Source organism: Dendrobates tinctorius, unplaced genomic scaffold (assembly GCF_039654945.1).
Source record: "Dendrobates tinctorius isolate UK_male_01 unplaced genomic scaffold, ASM3965494v1 ptg000027l, whole genome shotgun sequence".
NCBI lineage: Eukaryota > Metazoa > Chordata > Amphibia > Anura > Dendrobatidae > Dendrobates > Dendrobates tinctorius.
In genome coordinates, this window is record NW_027361695.1 from 9,205,546 (window position 1) to 9,232,648 (window position 27,103).

The 27,103-nt window shown below is 47.0% G+C and overlaps 1 protein-coding gene and 1 long non-coding RNA gene across 5 annotated transcripts in view; both read right to left on the reverse strand.

Moving 5' to 3' along the window:
• Window positions 1-16,128, reverse strand: part of SLC25A26 (solute carrier family 25 member 26) — a 96,454-nt gene extending 80,326 nt beyond the window's left edge. For 2 of the 4 annotated variants that reach the window (XM_073569750.1, XM_073569749.1), the window contains exons 1-3: window positions 15,972-16,128; window positions 14,135-14,291; window positions 12,911-13,020 (exon numbers count right to left, since the gene is read on the reverse strand). In XM_073569750.1, coding sequence (XP_073425851.1) covers window positions 12,911-13,020; window positions 14,135-14,291; window positions 15,972-16,004 — 300 coding nt within the window. In that variant the 5' untranslated portion in view covers window positions 16,005-16,128. The remainder of the gene's footprint in view (window positions 1-12,910; window positions 13,021-14,134; window positions 14,292-15,971) is intronic. The other 2 variants (XM_073569753.1, XM_073569752.1) reach the window with 2 other exon arrangements.
• On the reverse strand, window positions 4,128-5,849 carry LOC141084716 (uncharacterized). The gene is made up of 2 exons (XR_012231092.1): window positions 5,605-5,849; window positions 4,128-5,198 (listed from the first exon to the last, which is right to left on the reverse strand). It is a non-coding gene; the product is annotated as an uncharacterized lncRNA (long non-coding RNA).
• Window positions 16,129-27,103: the final 10,975 nt, after the last annotated feature.

A 27,103-nucleotide genomic window follows, 5' to 3' on the forward strand; every position in this document is an offset into this window, starting at 1 on the left:
CTAGAACATCTTTATGAGGCAGAACACAAAAAACAAACAAACAGGGAATTTTTGGCTCATAGAGGAAGGGTAGTCCTCTTGTCAGGATCCCCATCTCTTGGTCAGAATGAGAAGTGGCTACAAAGCGCGCCTCTCGTGCTGGAGGACACGTAATGTCCTGCAGTACACAAACAACCTACTGATGTAAATAGCCACTATGCAATACTTCATTTAGCCTTTGGGGGAGCTGTGGAGTAACTGAACAGCCGATCACAACTGATCCCAGCAAACAGTTACTTTGTAATCCGCTTATTACTATATTACCCATATAATATTTGTCCAAGAGATCTTCTGTAACCTCGGACCATCACTTACAGTAAACAAACTAACAAGGACAGACTGATATAGAGGGGAGAGAGGAGCCTGCCCTTTCGGGCTTACATGCTACAGGATGGTGGGGAGGGAGACAGTAGCTTGGGGGGTTGCAGCAGCTCCAGTGATGGTGAGGCGGTAGCTCCAGTAGTGGTGAGGAGGCAGTGGGGATCATTGCAAGCTGTAGGCTTTCCTGAAGAGGTGGGTTTTCAGGTTCCGTCTGAAGGATCCGAATGTGGTTGATAGCCGGACGTGTTGGGGCAGGGAATTCCATAGGATGGGGGCTATTCGGGAGAAGTCTTGGAGGCGGTTGGGTGAGGAGCGAATAAGTGTGGAGGAGAGAAGGAGGTCTTGGGAGGACCGGAGATTACGTGAGGGAAGATATCAGTAGATTAGTTCAGAGATATATGTAGGAGACAGGTTGTAGATGGCCTTGTAGGTCAGTATTAGTAATCTGAATTGGATACGCTGAGGGAATGGGAGCCAGTGAAGAGATTTGAAGAGGGGAGAAGCGGAGGAATAGCGAGGAGAGATATGAATTAGTCGGGCAGCAGAGTTGAGGATGGACTGGAGAGGTGCAAGGGTGTTAGCAGGGAGGCCACAGAAAAGGATGTTGCAATAGTCGAGGCGGGAGATGATGAGGGCATGCACAAGCATTTTAGTAGATTGAGGGTTGAAGAAGGGACGGATTCTGGAAATATTTTTGACCTGGAGGCGACAGGAGGTGGAGAGCTTGGATGTGCAGTTTGAACGACAGGGCAGAGTCAAGGGTTACTCCGAGGCAGCGGACCTCTGGTACAGGGGAAAGCGTGATGTTGTCAATTGTTATATAAAGGTCGGGTAAGGAAGATCTGTGAGATGGGGGAAAGATGATCAGTTCAGATTTGTCCACACTGAGTTTGAGGAAGCGAGAGGAGAAGAAGGAGGATATGGCTGATAGACACTCTGGGATTCTGGACAGCAGAGAGGTGACGTCTGGGCCAGAGAGGTAGATCTCAGTATCATCGGGCACAAAGGTGGTACTGGAATCCATGGGACTTTATGAGTTGCCCCATCCCAAGTGTGTAGATTGAGAAGAGTAGGGGTCCTAGAGCAGAGCCTTGGGGGACTCCCAACAGAGAGAGGGTGGGATGAGGAAGTAGTGTGGGAGTGGGAGACGCTGAATGTGCGGTTGGAAAGGTATGAGGCTTTCATCCCTCTAAACCAGCAGAGCACTACGGTTTACTCAAAACCTGCTTTTTCTTTATTTCATGTGAGGGGTTGACAGGCTTGGCTGCTCCTCAAGATAGACTTAGGCACACGGGTGGTTAAAGTCTCTCCGTGGTTTATTGCCGCAGAAACAAAAAAAAAACAAAATGGCAACAGAAAAACAGGCTGTCCGGCCCAAATGAAAATAAACAGTTCATACACCGTCCTGCCCAGGTCCTCTGGGACAACACATATGGCAGCTCTCACAAGAGCTAGCAATCCGGAGGCTTGCTGTCCTCCACACACATAGACAGAGAAAAAAAAAACTGGCTGGACATTTAACTCCGCTCCAGCCACACCCTGAAGGTGGAGATATGGTGGGTAGGCATCCCGCCCATCTCTGACCTACCCACCATGAAAGCCATGCCCATTTAGCAACTGGATTGCTCTCAGCACATATCATGCTGGAGAAAACACTTTGGCTTTCACATCACACAGGAAAGCAATATTTGTGACACATACATATCTCCCCTCATGTACGACACCAGTGACCCGGACACATATTGCCCCCCTCTGTCGGACACCAAACAGGGAATTCGGGAGAGGGCATCTGCATTCACATGTAGCTTCCCGGGCCAGTGTTCTATGTGGAACTGAAATCCTGGAGGCGTAAGAACCATCTCGTTACCCGGGCATTCTTACCGTTTCCCCCTTAACCATCTCGAGGGGCATGATCAGACACAAGTTTGAACCTCCGGCCTAGTGGATAATACCTCAATGTATCCACGGCCCATTTTTTGGCCAGACACCACTCCTCCACAATGGCGTAATTTTTTTCTCGCATGACGAGAGCTTCTGGCTCAGATACAGGATGGGATGCTCTTCCCCCTTTACCTCCTGAGACAGCACGGCTCCCAACCCGACTTCTGAGGCATCTGTCTGGATCACAAACTCCTTGGTGTGACCAGAACTGGATGTTTACACAGAGCCTGCTTCAGCTCCTGGAACGCCATCTCTGTGTCAGTAGTCCATTTAACTATGGTCAACTTGGTACCTTAAGGCTATGTTTACACGTGGCGTTTTTTTCAAGTTTTCGTGGCGGTTTTAACCGCGCGATTTTGCCGCGAAAACGCGCAAAATAAGCATCCCATGCATTCCTATGGGATTCCGCAATGCTGTGCTAATGCTGCGGTTTTTACCGCGGCGGAATCGCTTCGCGGTAAAAAACGCAGCATGCTCATTAATTTAGCGGAATCGCGGCGATCCCGCACCCATAGGAATGCATTGTTCTGCTTACTTTCCGCATGTGGCTGTGTACACCACGCGAAAAGTAAAGGCCCCTTTACATTTAGCAATGCACCAGCGATCCCGACCACGATACGACCCCGTCAGGATCGCTGGTGCATCGCTAAATGGTCATTAGTGAGCTGCCACACAGGCAGATCTCACAGCGTTGCAGCAGCGATCTAGCGGTCGTTACTTACATTTCAGACGTGGCGATCCTGACGTCCTCCTGTCCGCGCCACGCGTCCGCGCCAGCAGGAAGCCCAGCAGGAAGCCCAGCAGGAAGCGCCCGATGAGAAATGGAGCTGCGCGATCAGCGATGGACAGCGGGGGAGCCGGTCGGAGGTATCACACATAGCGATATCGCTAGCGATATCGCTGCTGTGTCACCAAATCAGTGATGCTATAGCGATATTGTTAGCGATATCGCTATGTGTAAAACCCCCTTAAGCAGAACATTTGCGGATGGTACCCACGATCCGAAGGAGGGGAGACTCTCCTCGGGGCTGTGGGTACCATATCCCTGTAAAAAATAGAATTTAAAATAAAAAAAATATTGTTATTCTCACCTTCCGGCGTCCCGCGCAGCCTTCCCGCCTCTCCACGCTCCCGTCCCAGTAATCCTTTGCAAGCGATGACGTCCGTTCTCACGGTCATCGCGAATGATCGCGAGACGTCGCGATCCCGCGAGAACGGACGTCATCGCGATAATTCTCGCAAAGGATTACTGGGACCGGGAGCGCGGAGAGGCGGGAAGGCTGCGCGGAACGCCGGAAGGTAAGAATAACAATTTTTTTTTTTTTTTTATTATTATTTTTTACATCCATTTACTATTGAGGCCGCATAGGCGGCCTCAATAGTAAAAAGTTGGTCACACTCGCCAAACACTATGCTTGACGAGTGTGACCAACCTGTCAATCAGTTCTCCAAGCGATTCTACAGATCGCTTGGAAAACGCTAGCAATTCTGCAAGCTAATAACGCTTGCAAAATGCTAGTTTTTCCGCGGGAAAATCGCGGGAATTTAAAATGCGATTTTCCCCCGGAATGGAATTCGGAATTCTTGCAGTAATTTCCGCGAGAGTTCCGCTACGTGTGAACGTAGCCTAAAGAAGATTCCGTCAATGGTGCGGCGATTATAGCAAAACTTGGGATGAACCTGCCGGTTTTAGCCCACAATTCCAAGAAACGTCCTCACTTGCTTCTTGGTAAGCGGTTGTGGCCACTTCTGAATCGTCTCAATCTTATTTATCGGCGGTTTAATTTCACACCTTACGACGACATAGACCTCTTCCTTCCCTATGGCACGATTATTCGGATTTATTGTGAACCCCGCACTTCTTAAAGCATCCAGAACCAACTGTACCTTTGGCAGATGACTAGCCCAGTCAGGGCTAAAGATCACTATGTCATCAAAGTACGCTACGGCATACTTCTTAGGCGGAGCCAGGAACAGATCCATCGGACTCTGGAAGTTGGCCGGGGCGCACTGCAGACCGAAGGGCATCCTGGTGTATTGAAAACACCCATTAGGCGTTGAGAAGGCTGTCTCCTCCTTGGCACTCTGGGACATGGGGATCTGCCAATAGCCCTTTGTCAGGTCCAGGGTTGTAATGCATCTTGCGTGTCCAAGTCTCTCAATGACTTCGTCCACACGAGGCATCGGGTAAGCGTCAAAACTAGAGACTTCATTCAGCTTGCGGTAGTCATTGCAGAACCGCCACTCACCGTCAGGCTTCGGTACGAGGACGATGGGACTCGACCATCCACTTTTCGACTCCTCTATCACCCCAGGGTCTAACATCCTCTTCACCTCATTGGATATCACCTCTCTCCGTAATTCTATAGGGCTTGAGGTTCACCCTAACATGCGGTTCCGTCAACACAATGTTCGACAACTTGCGTTTTCCCCGGCAACTCTGAGAATAGGTACCGGTCCTGCTGCAACAGCCCCCATCACTGTTGCCTCTGGGACGTGTCAGGGTCTCTGCAATGGTGACATCATCCACGGTGACCTTGGAACTGGCTCCCAGGCAAGGGATGTCCAGAGGTTCTTGGTCTCGCCAGGGTTTGAGCAAGTTCACGTGATACACCTGGTGCAGCTTCCTTCGCCCCAGCTGGTGTACTGTGTAATTAACTTTGTTCAGTTTTTCCACCACCTCGTACGGGCCTTGCCACTTGGCTAGGAACTTGCTCTCCACCGCAGGGATAAGCACTAGCACGCGGTCCACGGTCTGGAACTGCCTCAGCCTCGCCGATCGGTTATACACCCTCGCCTCCTGTGCCTGGAGTAGATGCTCCTTCACGATAGGCATAACTTTTGCCATTCTCTCCTGCAGCTGGGCAACATGTTCAGTGGAGGCCTGGGGCACTTCTCTGGTAAAAAAAGAGGAAAAACAGAAGCAGGTAGTCACACTCTCAACCGTCCTTCTCAATGACCTTTTTGAACATGGCTTTCAAGGTTTTATTGAAGAATTCTACTAGGCCATCAGTCTGTGGATGGTACACTGAGGTTCGGAGCTGGGCAATCTGGAGGACCGCACACAGTTCTTTCATTACCTTGCTCATGAAGGGGGTTCCCTAGTCCAGTGGTCCCCAACCTTTTTTGCACCAGGGACCAGCTTGAAGCAAGACCATTCTTCCATGGCCCGGCAGGGCGGGGGATGGAGGTGTGACAGGGGCGGGGCTTTGGTCATAAGGGGGCGGGGCTATGGACGTGGTTATAGTTTAGCATTGCATACTTATAATTTAATTATAACATTTTTAATGTAACTCAACTCACCATAGGTTTTGAATGAGTGGGAGCACCTGGCTTGTTTCTCTGTTTCAGTGGGAGCACTGGGCTACTTCTACTGACGATCGTCACTGCTAATAATGATTGGAACCTACAAGGAAATGGAGCATTGAGCACTTAAGAAAGATTGTACTGGAGTTCTGTACATGCTGATTATTTTCTAATCATCAGAAAATGTATGTGTGGCTCCCCCTGTTGTATGCATGGCTCCCCTGTCCCATCCTTGTATACATGGCTCCGCTCCCACCCTCCCTCCCTTGTATACATGGCTCCGCTCCCACCCTCCCTCCCTTGTATACATGGCTCCGCTCCCACTCTCCCTCCCTTGTATACATGGCTCCGCTCCCACTCTCCCTCCCTTGTATACATGGCTCCGCTCCCACTCTCCCTCCCTTGTATACATGGCTCCGCTCCCACTCTCCCTCCCTTGTATACATGGCTCCGCTCCCACTCTCCCTCCCTTGTATACATGGCTCCGCTCCCACTCTCCCTCCCTTGTATACATGGCTCCGCTCCCACTCTCCCTCCCTTGTATACATGGCTCCGCTCCCACTCTCCCTCCCTTGTATACATGGCTCCGCTCCCACTATCCCTCCCTCCCTTGTATACATGGCTCCGCTCCCACTATCCCTCCCTCCCTTGTATACATGGCTCCGCTCCCACTATCCCTCCCTCCCTTGTATACATGGCTCCGCTCCCACTATCCCTCCCTCCCTTGTATACATGGCTCCGCTCCCACTATCCCTCCCTCCCTTGTATACATGGCTCCGCTCCCACTATCCCTCCCTCCCTTGTATACATGGCTCCGCTCCCACTATCCCTCCCTCCCTTGTATACATGGCTCCGCTCCCACTATCCCTCCCTCCCTTGTATACATGGCTCCGCTCCCACTATCCCTCCCTCCCTTGTATACTTGGCTCCGCTCCCACTATCCCTCCCTCCCTTGTATACATGGCTCCGCTCCCACTCTCCCTCCCCTGTATATATGGCTCCGCTCCCACTCTACCTCCCTTGTATATATGGCTCCGCTCCCACTCTACCTCCCTTGTATATATGGCTCCGCTCCCACTCTCCCTCCCTTGTATACATGGCTCCGCTCCCACTCTACCTCCCTTGTATACATGGCTCCGCTCCCACTCTCCCTCCCCTGTATATATGGCTCCGCTCCCACTCTCCCTCCCTTGTATATATGGTTCCGCTCCCACTCTCCCTCCCTTATATATATGGCTCCGCTCCCACTCTCCCTCTCCTGTATATATGGCTCCGCTCGGCTCCCCCATCCTCCCCCATCATACTTACCCTCACATCGCTGACCTTCCTTCCCATCGCTGAACTTCCCTACATGCATCTCGCGGCGCTTCAGCTCCTGTGCGGAGCGGTCACGTGCTACCGCTCATTAAGGTCTATGAATATGGACGCCACGCCTATGGAAGATGAGTGGCGTCCATATTCATGACCTTAAATGAGCGGTACACGTGACCGCTCAGCCCTGGATGAAGCCGCCGCGGGATGCAGGGTGAGTATCAGCTGCTGCACCGCCGCCGGCTCCCCTTCTGTCCTCGGACCGGCAAGGGCACTGCAACGGCCGGTGCTGGGCCGCGGACCGGTGGTTGGGGACCCCTGCCCTAGTCTGTCAAAATCTCCTTCGGCAGGCCTTTCCTAGCAAAAATATGGACAAGCTCCTGGGCAATACTCTTAGCCAAAGAGTTCCTTAGGGGCACTGCTTCAGAGTACCGGGTCGCATAGTCCATGACCACTAGAATATATTGGTGCCCTCATGCAGACTAAATCTATTTGATAAAAAAAAAAAAAAAAAAAAAAAAAGCCCTACCAGGTCCATGGCAAGTCGCTCGAATGGGATCTCTATTACCGGTAACGGGACTAGAGGACTTCGGAAGTGAGAACAGGGAGCGGTTATCTGGCAGGTGGGGAAGGACCTACAATAGTCCTGGATCTCCCGGTAACATCCAGGCCAATAGAACCTCTCCAATATTCTCTCCTGTGTTTTCTCCACCCACAAATGTCCCCCCAAAACATGCGAATGTGCCATGTCTAGAACCCTCTGCCGGTATGGCCCTGGAACCAACAGCTGCTCCACTATTTCATCTCCCCTCAGTTTAGTCACTCGATACAATAATTCACTACTGACTGCAAAGTGTAGGTACCTGGTGTCAGCCTCCAGCTCTTGAGCAATCCCATCAATCACAGACACATTTTCAAAGGCTCCTTTTAGGGTAAGATCCCGCTTTTGAGCAGTCCCGAAATTTTCCCCTGACACCCCCAGCTCAGGAACCTCTGCCTCGCTGGTCACCGGTTCGTCTTCATCACCAGCTAGGACACACATGGGGAACTCCTCCACCTCCGATGGGGATTCATCAGGGATATGCTGGCTCCTGCCTGAGACACTGGGCACCCCTGCTTTTCCCCCAACAAGACCCAGAACAAGCTAAAGTCCCGCCCGATTATTATTAGTCTTTTAGGACTCGGGCTCCTGCTGGGTATCCCAGTATGGAGATGTACCACCTCCTGGCTTCCTGAGGGACCTCTCTACCACCTGGTACCTTTCTGCGAGGCCCACCAGGTCATCCGCATTTCGGGGGTCTCCTTGGGAAAACCCAGGTCTGCACCGGCCTGAGGAGCAAGTGAACAAATCTGTCCATGACGACCCGCTCAACCATCTGCGCTGGAGCGGAGGACTCCGGCTGCAACCATTTCTGGACCAAATGCAACAAGTCAAACATTTGTGAGCGGGGAGGTTTGTCACCACGATATGCCCAGTGATGAACCCGTTGGGCTCCGGCAGACATAGTGACCCCTGAGCGTGCCAATATCTCCGTTTTCAACTTGGCATATTCCCGGGCATCCTACAAGGTCAAGTCAAAATAAGCTTTCTTGGGTTCACCTGTAAGATAGGGGGCCAACACCTCCGCCCACTGCTCCGGGGGCAGCCTCTCCCGTTCTGCAACCCATTCAAAAATGCCTGTATATCATCCCATGGGGTCATGGTTTCCATGGCTCGTCTTAACGCTTTCCGGACGCACGAGTCATAACCTTAATGTGGGAGAGGGGCGGTTTCTCTGCTGCGGACATCTCCCGCCAGGAGTTCCATCTGTCTTTGCTGTTGCTGCAGCTGTGGTATTAGGAGCTTATTAGTTTACTGCTGTACCTGGCGCTGTTGCTGATGGCTCAGGATCAGGTGCTTGAGTAGCTCTTCCATTTTCGTCTCAAATGAAAATAAACAGTTCATACACCGTCCTGCCCAGATACTCCGGGACAACACACATGGCAGCTCTCGCAGGAGCTAGCAATCCGGAGGCTTGCTTTCCTTCAGACACAAAGACAGAGAGAAAAAACTGGCTGGACATTTAACTCCCCTCCAGCCACACCGTGGAGGTGGAGATATGGGGGGGTAGGCGTCCCGCCCATCTCTGACCTACCCACCATGAAAGCCATGCCCATATATCAACTGGATTACTCCAGCACCTATCATGCTGGAGAAGACACTTATGGCTTTCACATCAAACAGGAAAACAACCTTTGTGACACATATCTCCCTTCATGTATGACACCAGTGACCCGGTCACATCATTTGTATGTTCTTGCGTGTCTAGATTTTTTCCCAATCTGTATCTCGTGACCTGTGACCTGCCTCCTCCCTACAAAAGGAATCTGCCCTGAAGCAGACAATCCGGCTGCTACTTGCTACATACAAGCACTGGCGGTATGCATTTTACAGATTTTACTCCACAGAAGTCGTTTGCTTTTTTTTCTTAGTTCAAGAGGTAATTATTATTAAACCGACCCAGCTAATGTATGAAGTCTCACATGCAATGGCACATGGGAAAAAAAATATGGAAATGAATTATCTAAAATAAAGAAAAAACAGTCTCCCTAGTGCCACCTAGAGGTATCTTCCCTAGAAGACAATGTCACGACCAATAACGAGGCTTACAACACAAGAAGGGACATTAACCAAAGCGGGACACCATCTGTAGACGTCCATGTCGGAGACCTTGCCCCGTGTGAGTGCTAAATGGAATATCTTTGGTGCACAAAGGGTTATTTCCCAAGTCATAGGGTTAGAGATAACCTACTGCTGGGACCTCCGGCAATCCTGAGAACGGGGTTCCTGGATGCCGGGGGATCACGTTCTGCAGAAGTGCGCATGCTCGTCCTCCACTCCATTCATACAGAAAGCCATGTACAGCAGCGATCCGCTATTTCAGGCAGCGATTGTCTGCAGCGGTGTCGTGACGTTATTGTTGCAGCCTATACACAGAGATCGAAGCGACGGTAGAGAGCTGGAGCCAACGAGGACGAGTATCATTTACATTTGTCATTTCACATGTCTTCAACCATTTAGCACCACTTTTTTTTTTTTTTTTTTCTTTTTTTAAGTGGAAAACCTCTTGAGGGTGTGTGCACACGCCGCGGATTCTGCTGTGGATCCGCAGCGGTTTTGGCTCTGTGGGTCCGCAGCAGATTCTGCTGCGTTGTACAGTACCTTTATATCCTATGAAAAAAAAAAAAAACTGCTGTGCACATGCTGCTGATTTTTCCGCGCGGTTTTGCTGCGGGTTACAATCCGCAGCATGTCAATTCTTTGTGCGGTTTCACACCTTATCATTATGAGGTGTGAAACTGCAGGGCAAAACCACAGATAAACCACAGGACTTTTGTCCTGCGAATTTTTCATCAAAATCTGCACAACCAAAAAACTACGTGTGCACTTACCCTTAGAGATTCAGCTAAAGTAATTTCTGCTAATTCTCATTATTCTCTAATGTTATATTAATAATTTAAATTACTACATATTTATTTATATTTTAGGATTATTACATGGTGACTCATTACATTATTGTTGTAGTTATTTGTATATTTTATTATGATTATTTTATTACATTACTGTTGTTATTTTTATGCATATATTATTAGTAGTAGTATCGGATTATTATTTAGTTTGTACTTATATTTTATTACTATTACATTAGTTTTATTAAATTATTTTTATATTACATTATTAATATTGTATTACATTATTTTTATATTATTATATTATTGTTGGTATTTTTTGTATATTAGTAGTATTGCATTATTTTAATTTGTATTTAGATTTTATTATTACATTATTTGTATTTAGATTTTATTACATTACTACATTTGTATTTATATTTTATAACATTATTGCTTTTTATTACATTATTAGATTATTGTTATTTTTATTTATATTTTATAACATTGTTATTTTTATTTAGATGTTATTATATTATGGAAAGAGCAAGGCATATCTAAAGAAGAATATAATGCTGTCTGCAGAACCTGCAGGGCACAAATCAGATTATCTAAAGCTGACAATGAATTGAGGCTTGCAAGAGACGTCAAAAGCAATAAAAAAGGATTTTGGGGATATGTCAAAAGTAAAAGAAAAGTCAAAGATGCTATAGGATTTTTACAGGATGAAAATGATGAAATGGTAAGACAGGATGTTGAGAAGGCCGAACTTTTAAATTCCTATTTTGCATCTGTTTTCTTTCAGAAAGGAAATGTAACATCAACTGATCTTCACTGTCCTATTAAGGGAAAAGAAGAATCCAGGATATCTATAAACAGAAAGATAGTGAGGAAACACTTCGCTAGCATAAATGATTGCAAGTCTCCAGGTCCAGATGAATTACACCCCAGGGTACTGAAGGAGATAGCAGAAGACATTTTCGAACCACTCTCCATAATCTGAAAATTTTTGGAGAAAAGGAGAAGTCCCAGAAGACTGAAGAAGAGCAAATGTTGTTCCTATCTTCAAAAAGGGGAAGAAGGTGGACCCAGGCAACTATAGGCCGGTGAGTCTGACTTCTATACCAGGAAAGATCTTTGAACAAATTATTAAACAACATGTATGTCAGTACCGGGATAAGAATGAAGTGATTAAACAGAGTCAGCATGGTTTTGTAACTAATAAGTCATGTCAGACTAACTTAATTTCCTTCTATGACGGAATCACTGACTGGGTGGATCAAGGAAATGCTGTAGATATAGTATATCTTGACTTCCGCAAAGCATTTGACAAAGTCTCTCATACAATCCTTATTGAAAAAATGACTAAGTATGGAATGGACAAGGCAACTGTTAGGTGGATTCATAACTGGCTTAGTGATCAGACCCAAAGAGTGGTCGTAAATGGCTGCACATCCAGTTGGAAGAATGTCTCAAGTGGGGTACCACAGGGTTCTGTCCTTGGCCGTGTATTATTCAACAACTTTATCAATTATTTAGATGAAGGAATTGAGGGTAAACTGATTAAATTTGCTGATGACAAAAAAAAGCTATGAGGGATAGCTAATACTAGAGAAGAGAGAGGATTCAAAAAGATATAAATAAACTGGAGCAGTGGGCAGCAACTAACAGAATGGTTTTTAACAGGGAAAAATGCAAAGTACTACATCTGGGCAATAAAAATGAAAAAAGCATATACAGAATGGGAGGAATGGGGCTAAGCCACAGCACATGTGAAAAAGACTTGGGTATACTAATAGATCACAGACTGAATATGAGTCAACAGTGTGATGCAGCAGCAAAAAAGGCAAATGCAATTCTAGGATGTATTAACAGAAGCATACAGTCTAGATCACGTGAAGTCATTATTTCCCTCTACTCATCTTTGGTCAGACCTCATCTGGAATACTGTGTCCAGTCTTGCGCCCCACATTTTAAAAAAGACATCAACAAACCGGAGCAAGTTCAGAGAAGAGCGACCAGAATGGTGACCGGTCTGCAAACCCTGTCTTATGAGGAAAGGTTGCAGGATTTGGGAATGTTTAGCTTGCAGAAGAGAAGACTGAGAGGAGACTTAATAGCTGTCTACAAATATCTCAAGGGCTGTCACATTGTAGAGGGATCAACTTTATTCTCATATGCACAAGGAAAGACTAGAAGCAATGGGATGAAACTGAATGGGAGGAGACACAAATTAGATATTAGAAAAAACTTTTTGACAGTTAGAGTGATCAATGAATGGAACAGGCTGCCATGAGAAGTGGTGAGTTCTCCTTCAATGGAAGTCTTCAAACAGAGGCTGGACAGACATCTGTCTGGGATGATTTAGTGAATCCTGCCTTGAGCAGGGGGGTTGGACCAGATGGCCCAGGAGGTCCCTTCCATCTCTACCATTCTAGGATTCTATTATTGCTGTTATTTTTTATTATATTATTATTCAATTACTACATTATTAACTAATTTTTATTATTATAGTTATACTGCAATCTATCAAAACTACAGGGGGGGGAAAATCACATCTTACCATTTCTCCGACAGAGGCAGCGGCCATGTGAACTAATGGCGAGCGATACGGAGATGAGCCAGAGTGCAGCACACATTTCACAGATTCATAAGTCACAAAGAACGCGGCAGCTAAACACAAAAGGAAAAAAAAAGTGAGAATATGTTAAAAAGCTCAGATAAATCAGCGTCTGGGTATCACAAGGTCGGGTTTATTTCTTTGTGTGCTTGTTTCTTTTACCATGTAGTACATATCTCTGAGCCTGGGATGGATTCATCATCCATACAATGTATTGGCTTGTCACTTTTTCCATAATAATGGCCTCATTTTCCAAAAGCTGTAATACTAGATCCAGCCACTGGGCAAGAATGGCGCTGTTTTTTTTTTTTTGGTTTTTTTTTTTTGGAATAAAAAAAAGTCAGTAGAAGTCCAGGTCTATGAAAATAAATGATTTAACCCAGAACATAAACACCATTAAATAAAAAATAAAATTGAAATATCTGATATGTAATTTTTTTGGTGGGTCTCAATGCCTTTCTCCCCCCCAAAAAAGCTATACAAATAGATTTTTAAAAAAAAAAAAAAAAACCACATAGTATTTGCACCAATATGGTATATTTTTTTTTTTTTTGCTTTTTTCACAATTTTTCAGTACATTAGTATGGTAAAATGAATGGGGGGGAAATTCAAAAGTACAATTTGTCTCCCAAAAAACAACCCTCTGTGTGGTTTGGCTGACAAAAAAAAAAAAAAAAGTTATGGCTATAGAAGGGGAGGAAAAACAAAAAGAGCACAAAAAAGAAAATTAGTGAAAAAGTTCCTGGAGGAACTGCCATCATAGACGTTACTAGCGTGTCCATCATGGGGAGCACCGCTGCCGCCATGATAGGGAGCACCGCTGCCGCCATGATAGGGAGCACCGCTGCCGCCATGATAGGGAGCACCGCTGCCGCCATGATAGGGAGCACCGCTGCCGCCATGATAGGGAGCACCGCTGCCGCCATGATAGGGAGCACCGCTGCCGCCATGATAGGGAGCACCGCTGCCGCCATGATAGGGAGCACCGCTGCCGCCATGATAGGGAGCACCGCTGCCGCCATGATAGGGAGCACCGCTGCCACCATGATAGGGAGCACCGCTGCCACCATGATAGGGAGCACCGCTGCCACCATGATAGGGAGCACCGCTGCCACCATGATAGGGAGCACCGCTGCCTGGCACAGACCTATACCTGATAAGACTCACCATTAGGGAACGATCCCACGGCCGTGGAGGGGACGCCGGAGTAGATGCCACGGAATCCGCCAGCTTTGGAGAAGCCCTGAGGGCTCTGCAGTCGAGTTTTGACAGTGTCGAGGGGGAATAAGATGAGGTCCACGCACATCCCCGCCGTCCCTCCGGCCTGGGGGACAAAGCAGGCGGCTGAGAGTTCCGGGCCCTGGACCAGGTGGTCTCACTGCACCAATGTAGGATATGTCGGCTTATAGGGGCCACATCATCTCCGGGTTCCCTACAGCAGTGATGTCCTCCCTTCTCTCCTACAGCCCCGGCGCACCTGGAGAAAAGGCGACTGGAGGAGAAGAAGAGCCGGGGTCCGATCACTGCTGCCCTCCAACACCCGACTCACAGATTAACCAGACTCCCTTACCACCCATGCCAGCTTCACATAATACCCACTGTGCTGGTCTCATTATAAACACCAAGCCAGTATCCTATCACACCCTCCATGCCGTTTCTTTTAGTTCCCATTCTTATAATGCTCACTGTGAGAGTCTCATATTACCCACCGTGCCAGTTTCTTATATTTTCCATTGTCCCAGTCTCTTGTAATGTTCACTGTGCCAGTCTCATATTGCCCACTGTACCATTTGTTTCTCATTGTCCCAGTCTTTTGTAATTATCACTATGCCAGTTTCTTATATTCCTATTGCCTCAGGTCTCATATAATCCACACTGTCCCAGTCTCATGTTGCCCACTGTGACTTTTTTTTTTTATTTCCTATTGCCCCAGTCTCATATAATGCTCACTGTGTCAGTTTCTTATATTTCCCATTGTCCTGGTCTCATATAATGCTCACTGTGCCAGTTTCTTATATTTCCCATTGCCCTGGTCTCATATAATGCTCACTGTGCCAGTTTCTTACATTTCCCATTGCCCTGGTCTCTTGTAATGCTCACTGTGTCAGTTTCTTATATTTCCCATTGCCCTGGTCTCATATAATGCTCACTGTGTCAGTTTCTTATATTTCCCATTGTCCTGGTCTCATATAATGCTCACTGTGTCAGTTTCTTACATTTCCCATTGCCCTGGTCTCATATAATGCCCACTGTGCCAGTTTCTTATATTTCCCATTGCCCTGGTCTCATATAATGCTCACTGTGTCAGTTTCTTATATTTCCCATTGCCCTGGTCTCATATAATGCTCACTGTGCCAGTTTCTTACATTTCCCATTGCCCTGGTCTCATATAATGCTCACTGTGCCAGTTTCTTACATTTCCCATTGCCCTGGTCTCATATAATGCTCACTGTGCCAGTTTCTTACATTTCCCATTGCCCTGGTCTCATATAATGCTCACTGTGCCAGTTTCTTACATTTCCCATTGCCCTGGTCTCATATAATGCTCACTGTGCCAGTTTCTTACATTTCCCATTGCCCTGGTCTCATATAATGCTCACTGTGCCAGTTTCTTACATTTCCCATTGCCCTGGTCTCATATAATGCTCACTGTGCCAGTTTCTTATATTTCCCATTGCCCTGGTCTCATATAATGCTCACTGTGCCAGTTTCTTATATTTCCCATTGCCCTGGTCTCATATAATGCTCACTGTGCCAGTTTCTTACATTTCCCATTGCCCTGGTCTCATATAATGCTCACTGTGCCAGTTTCTTACATTTCCCATTGCCCTGGTCTCATATAATGCTCACTGTGCCAGTTTCTTACATTTCCCATTGCCCTGGTCTCTTGTAATGCCCACTGCACCAGTTACACATATCGCTAGGAGTTATACTCGTGTAACCCGGGGCTCTGCCGCAGATGAAGCCCCGCCACCCCCAGCAGCCGGGTGCCAGCCACACTCACCAGCAGAGAGGCGCCGTAGTCCTTCCGCTCCATGTCAGCTGCTGAGGCTCCGCGCTCCACACTGACACATCCCGCACACTGCACTCACATGTCACCCGCAGCAATCAACACAGGGCGACACACACCGGGGACGAAAAGACAATTTCCCTGGGCTAAAACTGCGCCCGCCTCATCTGTCTGTAATATTCAACTGGGCGTTACCCAGGGATAGCTCATGTTTGTCCCTGCGCTGTCACAGTACTCCGCCTATAGAGGGTTAATCACTGGCACTATTCAATGCTGAGCTGCTGTCTCCGATTTCAGCCGCCATTTTTGTGAAGCCTCCTCCTAGTTTCTTTTGAAGATGATTGCAAAAATTGTCTATATAGTTTAACCAATTCAGTGCTGATTAGTTTCCTCAGTAATGAACAGACTGGCGAGGTGACTCTAAGCTGTAGCCTTACAGCTGTTCTCTGTATAGGACATGTCCACCATTTACATGAGTGTGTCAGTGATGGATGTGGTGACCGGACACCGACACTGTGTGACCTTCAGAGAAACACTGACTTCAATTTTTGCTTCTTTACTGGAAGTTCCTATCATTTGTCTATCATTCGTGTCCACGGTCTGAGCTGTGAGGGGAAACAGGGATTCTGGGACTTCTCTCGGAGCCATAGTGACCTGACACTTAAAGGGGTTGTCCGGGCAAAATATACATTGTCGCTGGGGCCTTGGTATGATAAAATATAACAAACTAAGCAACGCTAACCTGCCGGCACTCAGCGGGATCCAGCGCAGGCCGCTCCGTTGGCTGCATTTACGCTGGAAGACATCATTGTTCAAGCAGTAGCAGCAGCCTGACCACTGCAGCCAATGATTGATGGCTTCTGCAGACCACAGCAGCCAATCACAGGTGCCAGTGGTCCTACTGCCCCTTTGAACGGTGTTGACTTCCTGCAGATAATGGAGCAGCCTGTTCAGGATCCGGTGTAAGGCCTCATTCACACATACTGATTTAACCGGTATTGGAAAAAGCCATTACCGGTATTATCAGTGTTGCGTGTCCATGTGACAGACCTGTGTATGTTTGCATCATTCGTGTGATAAGTATAGAATAGGATGCAGAATAGAGATGACAGATGTTTAGGTGTTACAGATGTGCCAAGATATAGATAGATAATAGAAACAGAAAACACAGCAGCACTCTATAGGAGCCAAGATATATGTGTGGCTCCCCTGAGGCTCAGTCGCCACAGAGGTACTGCACCTCCTCCTGAGGTGTGGTGCCCCACCATCCAGGTAAGGTGGAAACTCCTTACCACACTCCAACACCTGCACCCCACACCACAAAGCAGTGTAGCAAAGCACCTTCGGCGGCTCCCTGCTTGGAGCATAGCAAAGCACCCCTTGGTGGCTCCCTGCTTGGAACACGAAACGTGCTGGGAGGTGGGTGGAGTTAGATGACATTACAAGGAGCGGGAAGAATTTGGGATTAGAGGTCAGTTGGTTAGAGAGTTGGAGAGAAGAGGATCCCCGGAGAGAGGGATAGATGGATGGAAGTGCTGCAGCAGATCCCAGTGACCTGGGTCTGCTGGCACAGGAAAGGGAGAGAGAGCAACATAGACTAAAAGCCTGATTCTCCATAGAAGGAAAGATTAGTACGGAACGTGAGGAGTAAGAGAGAACAGAGGACGTGGGTTAGAAAAGAACCCTTCCTAGAAGTTTCAAGCGCAAGGCCGGGGCCCGGTCCCCGAGGTTGTACGGATACTAATGGTCCTGCAGCAGACACCGGAGGAATAGAAGTAGCGACCACTTTATTCCCACACAAGACTTGGGGGCACAACAGCAACTGGATAGTGAGCCGGGACTTAGTAGCAAGGAGTCCCCGAAGCAGGCTACAGCTGTCTGCCATACAAGTAGAGTTCATAAGAACATTGGACAGGAGGAACTCCAGTGTAATTCAGTACTGAGAGTACTTCATTCAAAGGCGCTATAAGAGGAGACGTTCAGAAAGGCACATGTTGGCAGAGTGTTGGAAAGGAGTATTCCATCTGGCCTGGAGGTTGACTGAGTCCCTGACCCGGAGGACACGGCACGGAGGCGGGCACCTGTTTGTACAACAGACTGTGAGTAAAGCTTTGGTACTACATGCCCTGGTGTCCTCCACTTATTCCTGCGCCAACCTGCCCAGCACTGCTGCATCCCTTGCGCCAGACACTACACCATCTACGTGTCACTTCACTTACTCTGCCCTGGGACTACAGCCCTGCCTGTGGAGGGCTATAACATCACTGCTGAACCACACCATCTGACCCAGAGGATCTGTCTGCAGCGTCGGCTTACATCTTCATTGCCGAACACCACAGGTGGTGTCACAAATCACTTATAAACTTTCATTACCATAAGCACACTGAAACAACCCCCTTTTACAATGGGCGCCCAGAGCCACGGGCCGGGTCACAGCTGCCGTGACATCTCCCATTGAAGCTCATCGGGCCCGGTACCGAGTACCCCACAGCCCTGGGTGTGAGGGCGTCCCATGTGCAAGGACTGAATCTAAACTGTAAGCTGAACTTACAAAAATGAAGGTTCTTAGCACATAAACTGGCCAATTCATGTGTGCCCATCAACCATGGCAAGGTGACCTCCCTCTGATGGGTCCCTGTTCTACTGTACATACCTCTCTTGAGCTATCAGTCTGCAGTTAAATGGACAAAACATGTCTCTCCTGGGCCATGAGCTTACAATTCAAATTGGTAAGTAGAACTGATGGACATCACCTGCTGGTCAATGGGAGGAGTGCAGAGTCAGGCTGGAGGCAGTCACACCTCCAATAGTCAAATATAAAGAAAAACTTTGCAGAACAGCAATGGGGACAGTGCGTCACCTTGGTATATGCCGCATTTGATGGTCACTTGTGCTAGTTGTCTTGAGTTGACTTCCAATGTTGTTCTCCATAGCCCCATTGAGTTTCTGTGGAAGGTTCTTAATTTCCTGTTGACATTGTAGAGAGCCAAGCATTCACAGGTCCATGTTTGCGGCATTGAGTCATAGGCTTTTCTGTAGTCAATCCAGGCTGTGCTGAGATTGATCTGTCTGGATCTTAAGTCTTCAGTGACTGCTCTATCTACTAGGAGCTGGTGCCTAGAGCCTCTGGTGTCGGTTCCGATGCCTTTCTGAGCTGGATTCATATATTGAATAGTCAGATAATTAGAGTCTGGCTATGGATGCAAGTTCAAGAGTGGAAGCACCATCAGCCACCTCCTCTACATGGATGACATCAAGCTGTATGCGAAAAGCGGACGAGACATCGATTCACAGATCCACCTGCCAAGGATCTACAGGGAAGACATTGGGATGTCCTTCAGACTGGAGAAGTGCGGCCAGTTGGTAATAAAGAGAGGCAAGGTAGTCAAGACTAATGGAGTGGAATTACCAGCAGGGCACATAGCAGATGTGCAGACATGCGACAAGTACCTCAGTATCCCACAGGGATACGGTAACCATGATGAGGAGGCAAGGAAAGCAGCAACATCCAAATGCCATCAAAGGGTAGGACAGGTCCTGAAGAGCCAATGAAGGGGATTGAAGTAAGACGTCCCCTTTAATGTCACCTTCCTTTAAAAAGTCTACAGTCATGGCCAAAAGTTTAGAGAATGACACAAATATTATATTTTCACATGATCTGCTGGCCTCTGGTTTTTATGTGTGTTTGTCAGATGTTTTTATCACATACAGAAATATAATTGCAATCATATTATGAGTAACAAAAGGTTATATTGACAGTTAGAATGAGTTAATGCAGCAAGTCAATATTTGCAGTGTTGACCCTTCTTCTTCAGGACCTCAGCAATTCTCCCTGGCATGCTCTCAATCAACTTCTGGATCAAATCCTGACTGATAGCAGTCCATTCTTGCAAAATCAATGCTTTTATTTTGTCTGAATTTGAAGGTTTTTGTTTGTCCACCCGTCTCTTGATGATTGACCACAAGTTCTCAATGGGATTAAGATCTGGGGAGTTTCCAGGCCGTGGTCCCAAAATCTCTATGTTTTGTTCCCTGAGCCATTTAGTTATCACCTTTGCTTTATGGCAAGGTGCTCCATCATGTTGAAAAAGGCATTGTTGATTGCCAAACTGCTCTTGGATGGTTGGGAGAAGTTGCTCTTGGAGGACATTCTGGTACCATTCTTTATTCATGGCTGTGTTTTTAGGCAAGACTGAGAGAGAGCCCATTCCCTTGGCTGAGAAGCCACCCCACACATGAATGGTTTCAGGATGCTTGACAGTTGGCATGAGACAAGACTGGTGGTAGCGCTCACCTGGTCTTCTCCGAATAAGCCGTTTTCCAGATGTCCCAAACAATCGAAAAGGGGATTCATCAGAGAAAATGACTTTACCCCAGTCTTCAGCAGTCCACTCCCTGTACCTCTTGCAGAATATCAGTCTGTCCATGATGTTTTTTCTGGAGAGAAGTGGCTTCTTTGCTGCCCTCCTTGAGACCAGGCCTTGCTCCAAGAGTCTCCGTCTCACAGTGCGTGCAGATGCACTCACACCTGCCTGCTGCCATTCCTGAGCAAGCTCTGCACTGCTGGTAGCCCGATCCCGCAGCTGAAACACTTTTAAGAGACGGTCCTGGCGCTTGCTGGTCTTTCTTGGGCGCCCTGGAGCCTTTTTGGCAACAAGGGAACCTCTCTCCTTGAAGTTCTTGATGATGCGATAGATTGTTGACTGAGGTGCAATCTTTCTAGCTGCGATACTCTTCCCTGTTAGGCCATTTTTGTGCAGTGCAATGATGACTGCACGTGTTTCTTTAGAGATAACCATGGTTAACAGAAGAGAAACAATGATGCCAAGCACCAGCCTCCTTTTAAAGTGTCCAGTGGTGTCATTCTTACTTAATCATGACAGATTGATCTCCAGCCCTGTCCTCATCAACACCCACAGCTGTGTTAATGGAGCAATCACTGAAACGATGTTAGCTGGTCCTTTTAAGGCAGGGCTGCAATGATGTTGAAATGTGTTTTGCGGGATAAAGTTAATTTTCTAGGCAAATATTGACTTTGCAAGTAATTGCTGTTAAGCTGATCACTCTTTATAACATTCTGGAGTATATGCAAATTGCCATTAGAAAAAATGAAGCAGTAGACTTTGTAAAAATTAATATTTGTGTCATTCTTTAAACTTTTGGCCATGACTGTAAATGTAAGATATGTTGTAATAATGTGCAAATGTTTTCAATCTACGGTATTGCTACACTTTTAGTGTATTACCATCGCTTTCTTGACTGGTACTGCTACATTCTATGATGTATTACCAATATTGCTGTAAATATCACGTGTACAGGGATTTAGTGTAGGGTAAGTGTGATACACAAGAATGGCCACTAGATGGTGGGCATTCTAGTTTATACTATTTATAGTCAGTAACAAAAGTTAGGTAGGAGTTAACCACATAGGAGGAGCTGCTATGGGATAAGTGAGTGTTTGGTGTAAGCATAACTCAGAAGGGCGAGCACGCCCGAAGTGTCCACAAGGGCTCTAGGCCCAAGACGACATAGCAGCGACATAACGTTCTTAAAGAAGAAAAGAGCACAGTCAGACGGGTGCTGGATGAGACCGGAGCACATAAGGAGTTACGGTTTATTACAGCAGTGGGTGGAGGAGAGAATTACGTGGTCCAAGAGTCGTGCAGGGCGCAGGATATTCACAATGTGGCAGATCTTAACTAGGGCTGAAACCCATAAGTCCGGGGCAAAACGGATGAGTGGGCTCCCCTTTATCTTGAGGTCCTACAGAAGTGATGCTGCGGTACCACCTAGGGCGCTACTACCCCGTGATGTGCGTGAGGACAAAGGAGTGAGGAAAGGGAAAGTGCAGGAGGAATGCTGTGTGGACTGTAATGTTACTGTTGTGCTTGGGACCGTTGAAGAGAAAAGTAAAGTTAATTGTTTGACTATGGAACCAGTCTGTGAGTCTGTTCTTTCCCACCGATATACTGAATGTGAAAAAGCTGGACAAGACTGCAGTGGGATCCTTGACGGCGAAGCAGAGCCCATGACAGCTACGCTGACAGAAGCTGACAATTTTCCTGTGAGAGGACGCCAGGACACCAAAGCCCTGGTGTCCTCAGCCACGACTACTGTCCTGGCCGAATCCTACACCAGCTCAATGGGAAGAATAAAATCCGTGTCATCAATACATATGCCCTGACAGTTATCAGATACCCTGCTGGCTTAGTGTGCTGGCCAAAAGAAGAGATGGAAGCTGCAGATGTGAAGACAGAAAAGCTCTTCACAATGCATGGAGGTCTCCATCCTAAGTCTAGCACCCAAAGATTGTATACCAACAAAAAGGAGGGCGATCGAGGCTTGATAAGCATAAAAGTCACCATCATGGATGAAACAAGGAGTATCCAGGAATACATCAGAAGAATGGCACCAAAAGATGAGATGCTGAGAGAAAGCCTAAGGCAGCAACAGCAACAGATCTGGAAGGAAGAACAGGAACACGAAGCTCCATGGCAAGACAAACCGCTGCATGGGATGTACCGTCAACAGATAATGGAGGTGGCTGACATGGGGAAATCCTACCAATGGATGTAGAAATACCAGGGCCTCAAAGGAGAACTAGAGAAGATGTGGAAGGTGAAGGCAACAGTGATTCCAGTGGTGATAGGAGCAATTGGAGAAGTGACCCCTAAGTTGGAAGAATGGCTGCAACAGATCCCAGGAGCAACTCTTTGTCCAGAAAAGCATAACGCTGGGAACAACTAAGATCCTGTGCAGAACCCTCAAACTCCCAGGCCTCTGGTAGAGAACCCGAGAATGATAAAAGACAAGAAAGACCACCCTCAGTGGTAGTGAGAAGGAAGTTTTATTTATTATTATTATTATTATTATTTATTTATTATAGTTATTTATTATTATTATTATTATTATTATTATTATTATTTTCTTGAATAAAAAAAAGTTTGCCATGGTCTTTCTAGAATATATATATACTAGCTGAAAAGCCCAGCGCTGCCCGGGCATAGTAACTAACTACGATTATATCTATATATATAAAGCTGAGTGTATACTACCACTAATATCCCACATCATCCCGTCACAGCCGCCAGACTACTACCCCTAATATCCCACATTATCCCGTCAGCCAGAGCCACCGGACTACTACCCCTAATATCCTACATCATTCCGTCAGCCAGAGCTACCGGACTACTACCCCTAATATCCCACATCATTCCATCAGCCAGAGCCACCGGACTACTACCCCTAATATCCCACATCATCCCATCAGCCAGAGACACTGGACTACTACCCCTAATATCCCTCATCATCCCGTCAGTCAGAGCCACCGGACTACTACCCCTAATATCCCACATCATCCCATCAGCCAGAGACACTGGACTACTACCCCTAATATCCCTCATCATCCCGTCAGTCAGAGCCACCGGACTACTACCCCTAATATCCCACATCATCCCATCAGCCAGAGCCACCGGACTACTACCCCTAATACCCCACATCATCCCGTCAGTCAGAGCCACCGGACTACTACCCCTAATACCCCACATCATCCCGTCAGTCAGAGCCACCGGACTACTACCCCTAATACCCCACATCATCCCGTCAGTCAGAGCCACCGGACTACTACCCCTAATATCCCACATCATCCCGTCAGCCAGAGCCACCGGACAACTACCCCAAATATCCCACATCATCCCGTCAGTCTGGGGTCAGAACGAGAGCGCTGAGTGGAACTTCCATGCCAGGAATTCCTTTAAGAGAGGCCTGGCATCAGAACCAGAGCACTGAGTGGATTTGCCCTGACTTCCATACCAATGATCCCTTTAATAGAAGCCTGGGGTGAAAATCAGAGCACTGAGGGATTTACCCTAACTTCCATACCGGAGTTCTCTTTAAGAGAGGCCTGTGGTCAATACCAAAGAGCAGAATGGATTTGCCCTCACTTCCATACCGGGGATCCCTTTAAGAGGGGCCTTGGGTCAGAACCAGAGCGCTGAGTGGATTTGCCCTGATTTGCATACCAATGATCCCTTTAATAGAACCCTGGGGTCAGAACCACAGAACTGAGTGGAACGGTCCTAACTTCCATACTGGGGATCCCTTTAAGAGAGGCCTGAGGTCAAAACCAAAGCGCTGGATGGATTTGCTATGACTTCCATACCAATGATCCCTTTAAGAGGGAAGATGTGCCTATGGGACGGAGGATGTGTGATGGGGATATGGGCAGGGAGGGGTTGATTCATTTCTGTCATGTGCTCTCTGCTCCTTTCTGGGGGGCAGACAATGGCTGGAGCTTATGTTCCCGGGGATGCTAGATTTCTCCCACCATGTCACTGTCTGCTGAGGTGTTGTGGAGTGGGAAAACTTGCTCATAGCAACCAATCACGGCTCAGATTCTTTTAACCAGCTTTGGTGAAATGAGAGATGCTTCGTGATTGGTTGCAAGGAAAACTGTTGCTCATAGCAGCCAATCACAGCTCAGCTTCTTTTGAACAGCTCTGGTGAAATGAAAGATGCTTCGAGATTGGTTAGTGATATGTAGCGCCCCTGAGGCTAAGTCGCCACAGAGGTACTGCACCTTCTCCTAAGGTGTAGTGCCCCACCACCTAGGTAAGTTGGGAGCTCCTTTCCACACTCCAACACTCGCATCCCACACAACAGGGTAGTTCTGCACAACCACATTGCGGCTCAGTGCTTACAGGGTAGCAGAGCACCTCTGGTGGTTCCCTGCTTGGAACACTGGATGTGCTGGGAGGTGGATGGAGTTGAGATCCATATAAAAGGTTGGGAAGGTTTAGAATTACAGATCAGTCTGAGATCAGTCTGAGGTCAGTCTGACGGGAGGTCAGGCGGGAGAAGGACAGTCAGTCAGGAGAGTCTGAGGATGGGTCTGAGGAGAAGGAGAGAAGAAGGAGTGCTGCAGCTGCCTCAGTGATCTGAGCCAGCTGACACGGGAAAGGAACAAGAGAGAGAAAGACGTAGAACTGCAACCTAAGCTTCCATAGGAAAGAGAGACAAGTACGAAACAAAGGAGTAGAGAGAACAGAGAGGAGTTGTGAGTTGGAAGAGGAACCCTGCCTATAGGTTCTCAGCGCAAGGCCGGGGCCCGGTCCCCGAGGTTGTATGGACACTTATGGTTCTGCAGCAGACACCGGTGGAGTAGTTGGCTGTAAATGCACTACTCCCAACTTAGACTCGGGGCACAACAGCAACTGAATAGCGAGCCAGGACTCCGGAGAAAGGGGTCTCCGATAGAGGCTACAGCTGTCTGCCATACGAGTAGAATTGCTAGGAACATCTGACAGGAGGAACTCCAGAGTACCACGGTACTGGAGGGCTTCACACTAAAAGGCGCATTGGCGGAGTTGTTCAGGAAAGGTACATGTTGGCGGAGTATTGGAGAGGAGAACCCTGACTTGCCTGGGAAGTTGATTGAGTCTCTGCCCCGGAGGACACGGCATGGAAGCGGGCACCAGTGTGTACCACGAACTGTGAGTAAAGCGTTGAAACTGCAAGCCCTGGTGTCCTCCATTCATTTGCGCACTAACATCTTCAGCACCGCTACAACTGTGTACGAATCCCCTCACCGCTTGTGCCTCTCCTCTAATCTTACATCCACACTGCCCTGGGACTACAGCTCCACCTGTGGGGAGCTACACCATCTTTGCTGCACCATCTCATCAGTCCCAGTGGATCTGCATGCAGCGTTGGCTTAACATCTTACTTGCGAAACACTACAGGTGGCGTCACGAACTGTTCACATAAAGTATATCACAAACCACCATTGATTTGGGTGTCCAGGGCCACGGACCGGGTCACCGCTGCTGTGACACCTTTCCCCCTGACACCGGCCCGGTACCGAGTACCCCACGGCCCTGGGAGGGCGACCCAGATACACACATACATTCAGTTTTATAAATATAGCGATATATAGGCATTTTACTCTGTTTCTAATTTTTTTTATGCATCAATTTAATATTCACTGTTGCAAGTGATCTGGAGAAAAGGAGAAAAAAAACCAATCATAATAATATAAGTTATATTATCAAAAAAGAAATCTAAAATACTGAATAGGAAAAAAGAAATAAGGATCATAAAAGGAAGGAAGACAGGACATCATTTCTAAATCGCCAAGTTAATTCTTAAATTCCCTCATTCAACCCATTAGGGCGCAGACTATTCAACTAATGGATCCAAGGTAGTACTTTAGTTTTAAGCAATTTTATTGTCTCCTCCGCTCCTCAGGGGCGGCACATGATCAATAATTCAAAACTTTAAATCCTTTTCACTATGACCACAATCTATAAAATGTTTTGCGACTTGTAGATCAAGTTATTTCTGACGAATGGTGTATATACAGTATGATGGTTTAATCTACCTTTTAGATGCCATGAGGTCTCCCCCACATATCGCGGGTTACATGGACATTGCAATACATAAGTTTCATATTCAGAATCACATGTAGTCCAAAAGCAGAGAAAAAAAGGTGGCACTCAGAAGCCGAATCATGTTAGACAGGGATTCATAAAAAAAAGTTAATAATAGGATGTAAAAATTGATTTCCCTTAAGCAAACTTACCCAATTTCTGCAGTTGATACAGGGATAACAACTTGTCCTCATCCGACCTGTCAGTGAGAGTTGTTTACTCACTTTAATGGTCCCAGAGCTGAGCGTACGTGTATATCTGAGAATTCTAGAACATTTATAGGAAGAACAGGGATGAATTCCCTTATTCTTCTATTCCAGGTAAACACCTACCCATCGGTATTTTTTAATGATACCAGCGACCTCGTTGCTTTCCTCACAATAGGTTGTTACCATTCAGATTCTTTTAAGATTTTTGTTTTTATTGGAAACATGACAAAGGAGACTTTTTTGTTCTAAAGAGTCAACTTTTACTTCCCACTTCTCCATTAAGTTTGTCGGGTAATTCCTCTGCAACATTTTTTTTTCATATCTTTGTAACAAGATTTAATAGTTTCTTCCTCACTAACTAAAGTGCTGCTTTCATCTTATTTAGATAGATAGATAGATAGATAGATAGATAGACATGAAATATAAATGGATAGATAGATAGATAGATAGATAGATAGATGATAGATAGATAGATTTGAGGGATAGATAG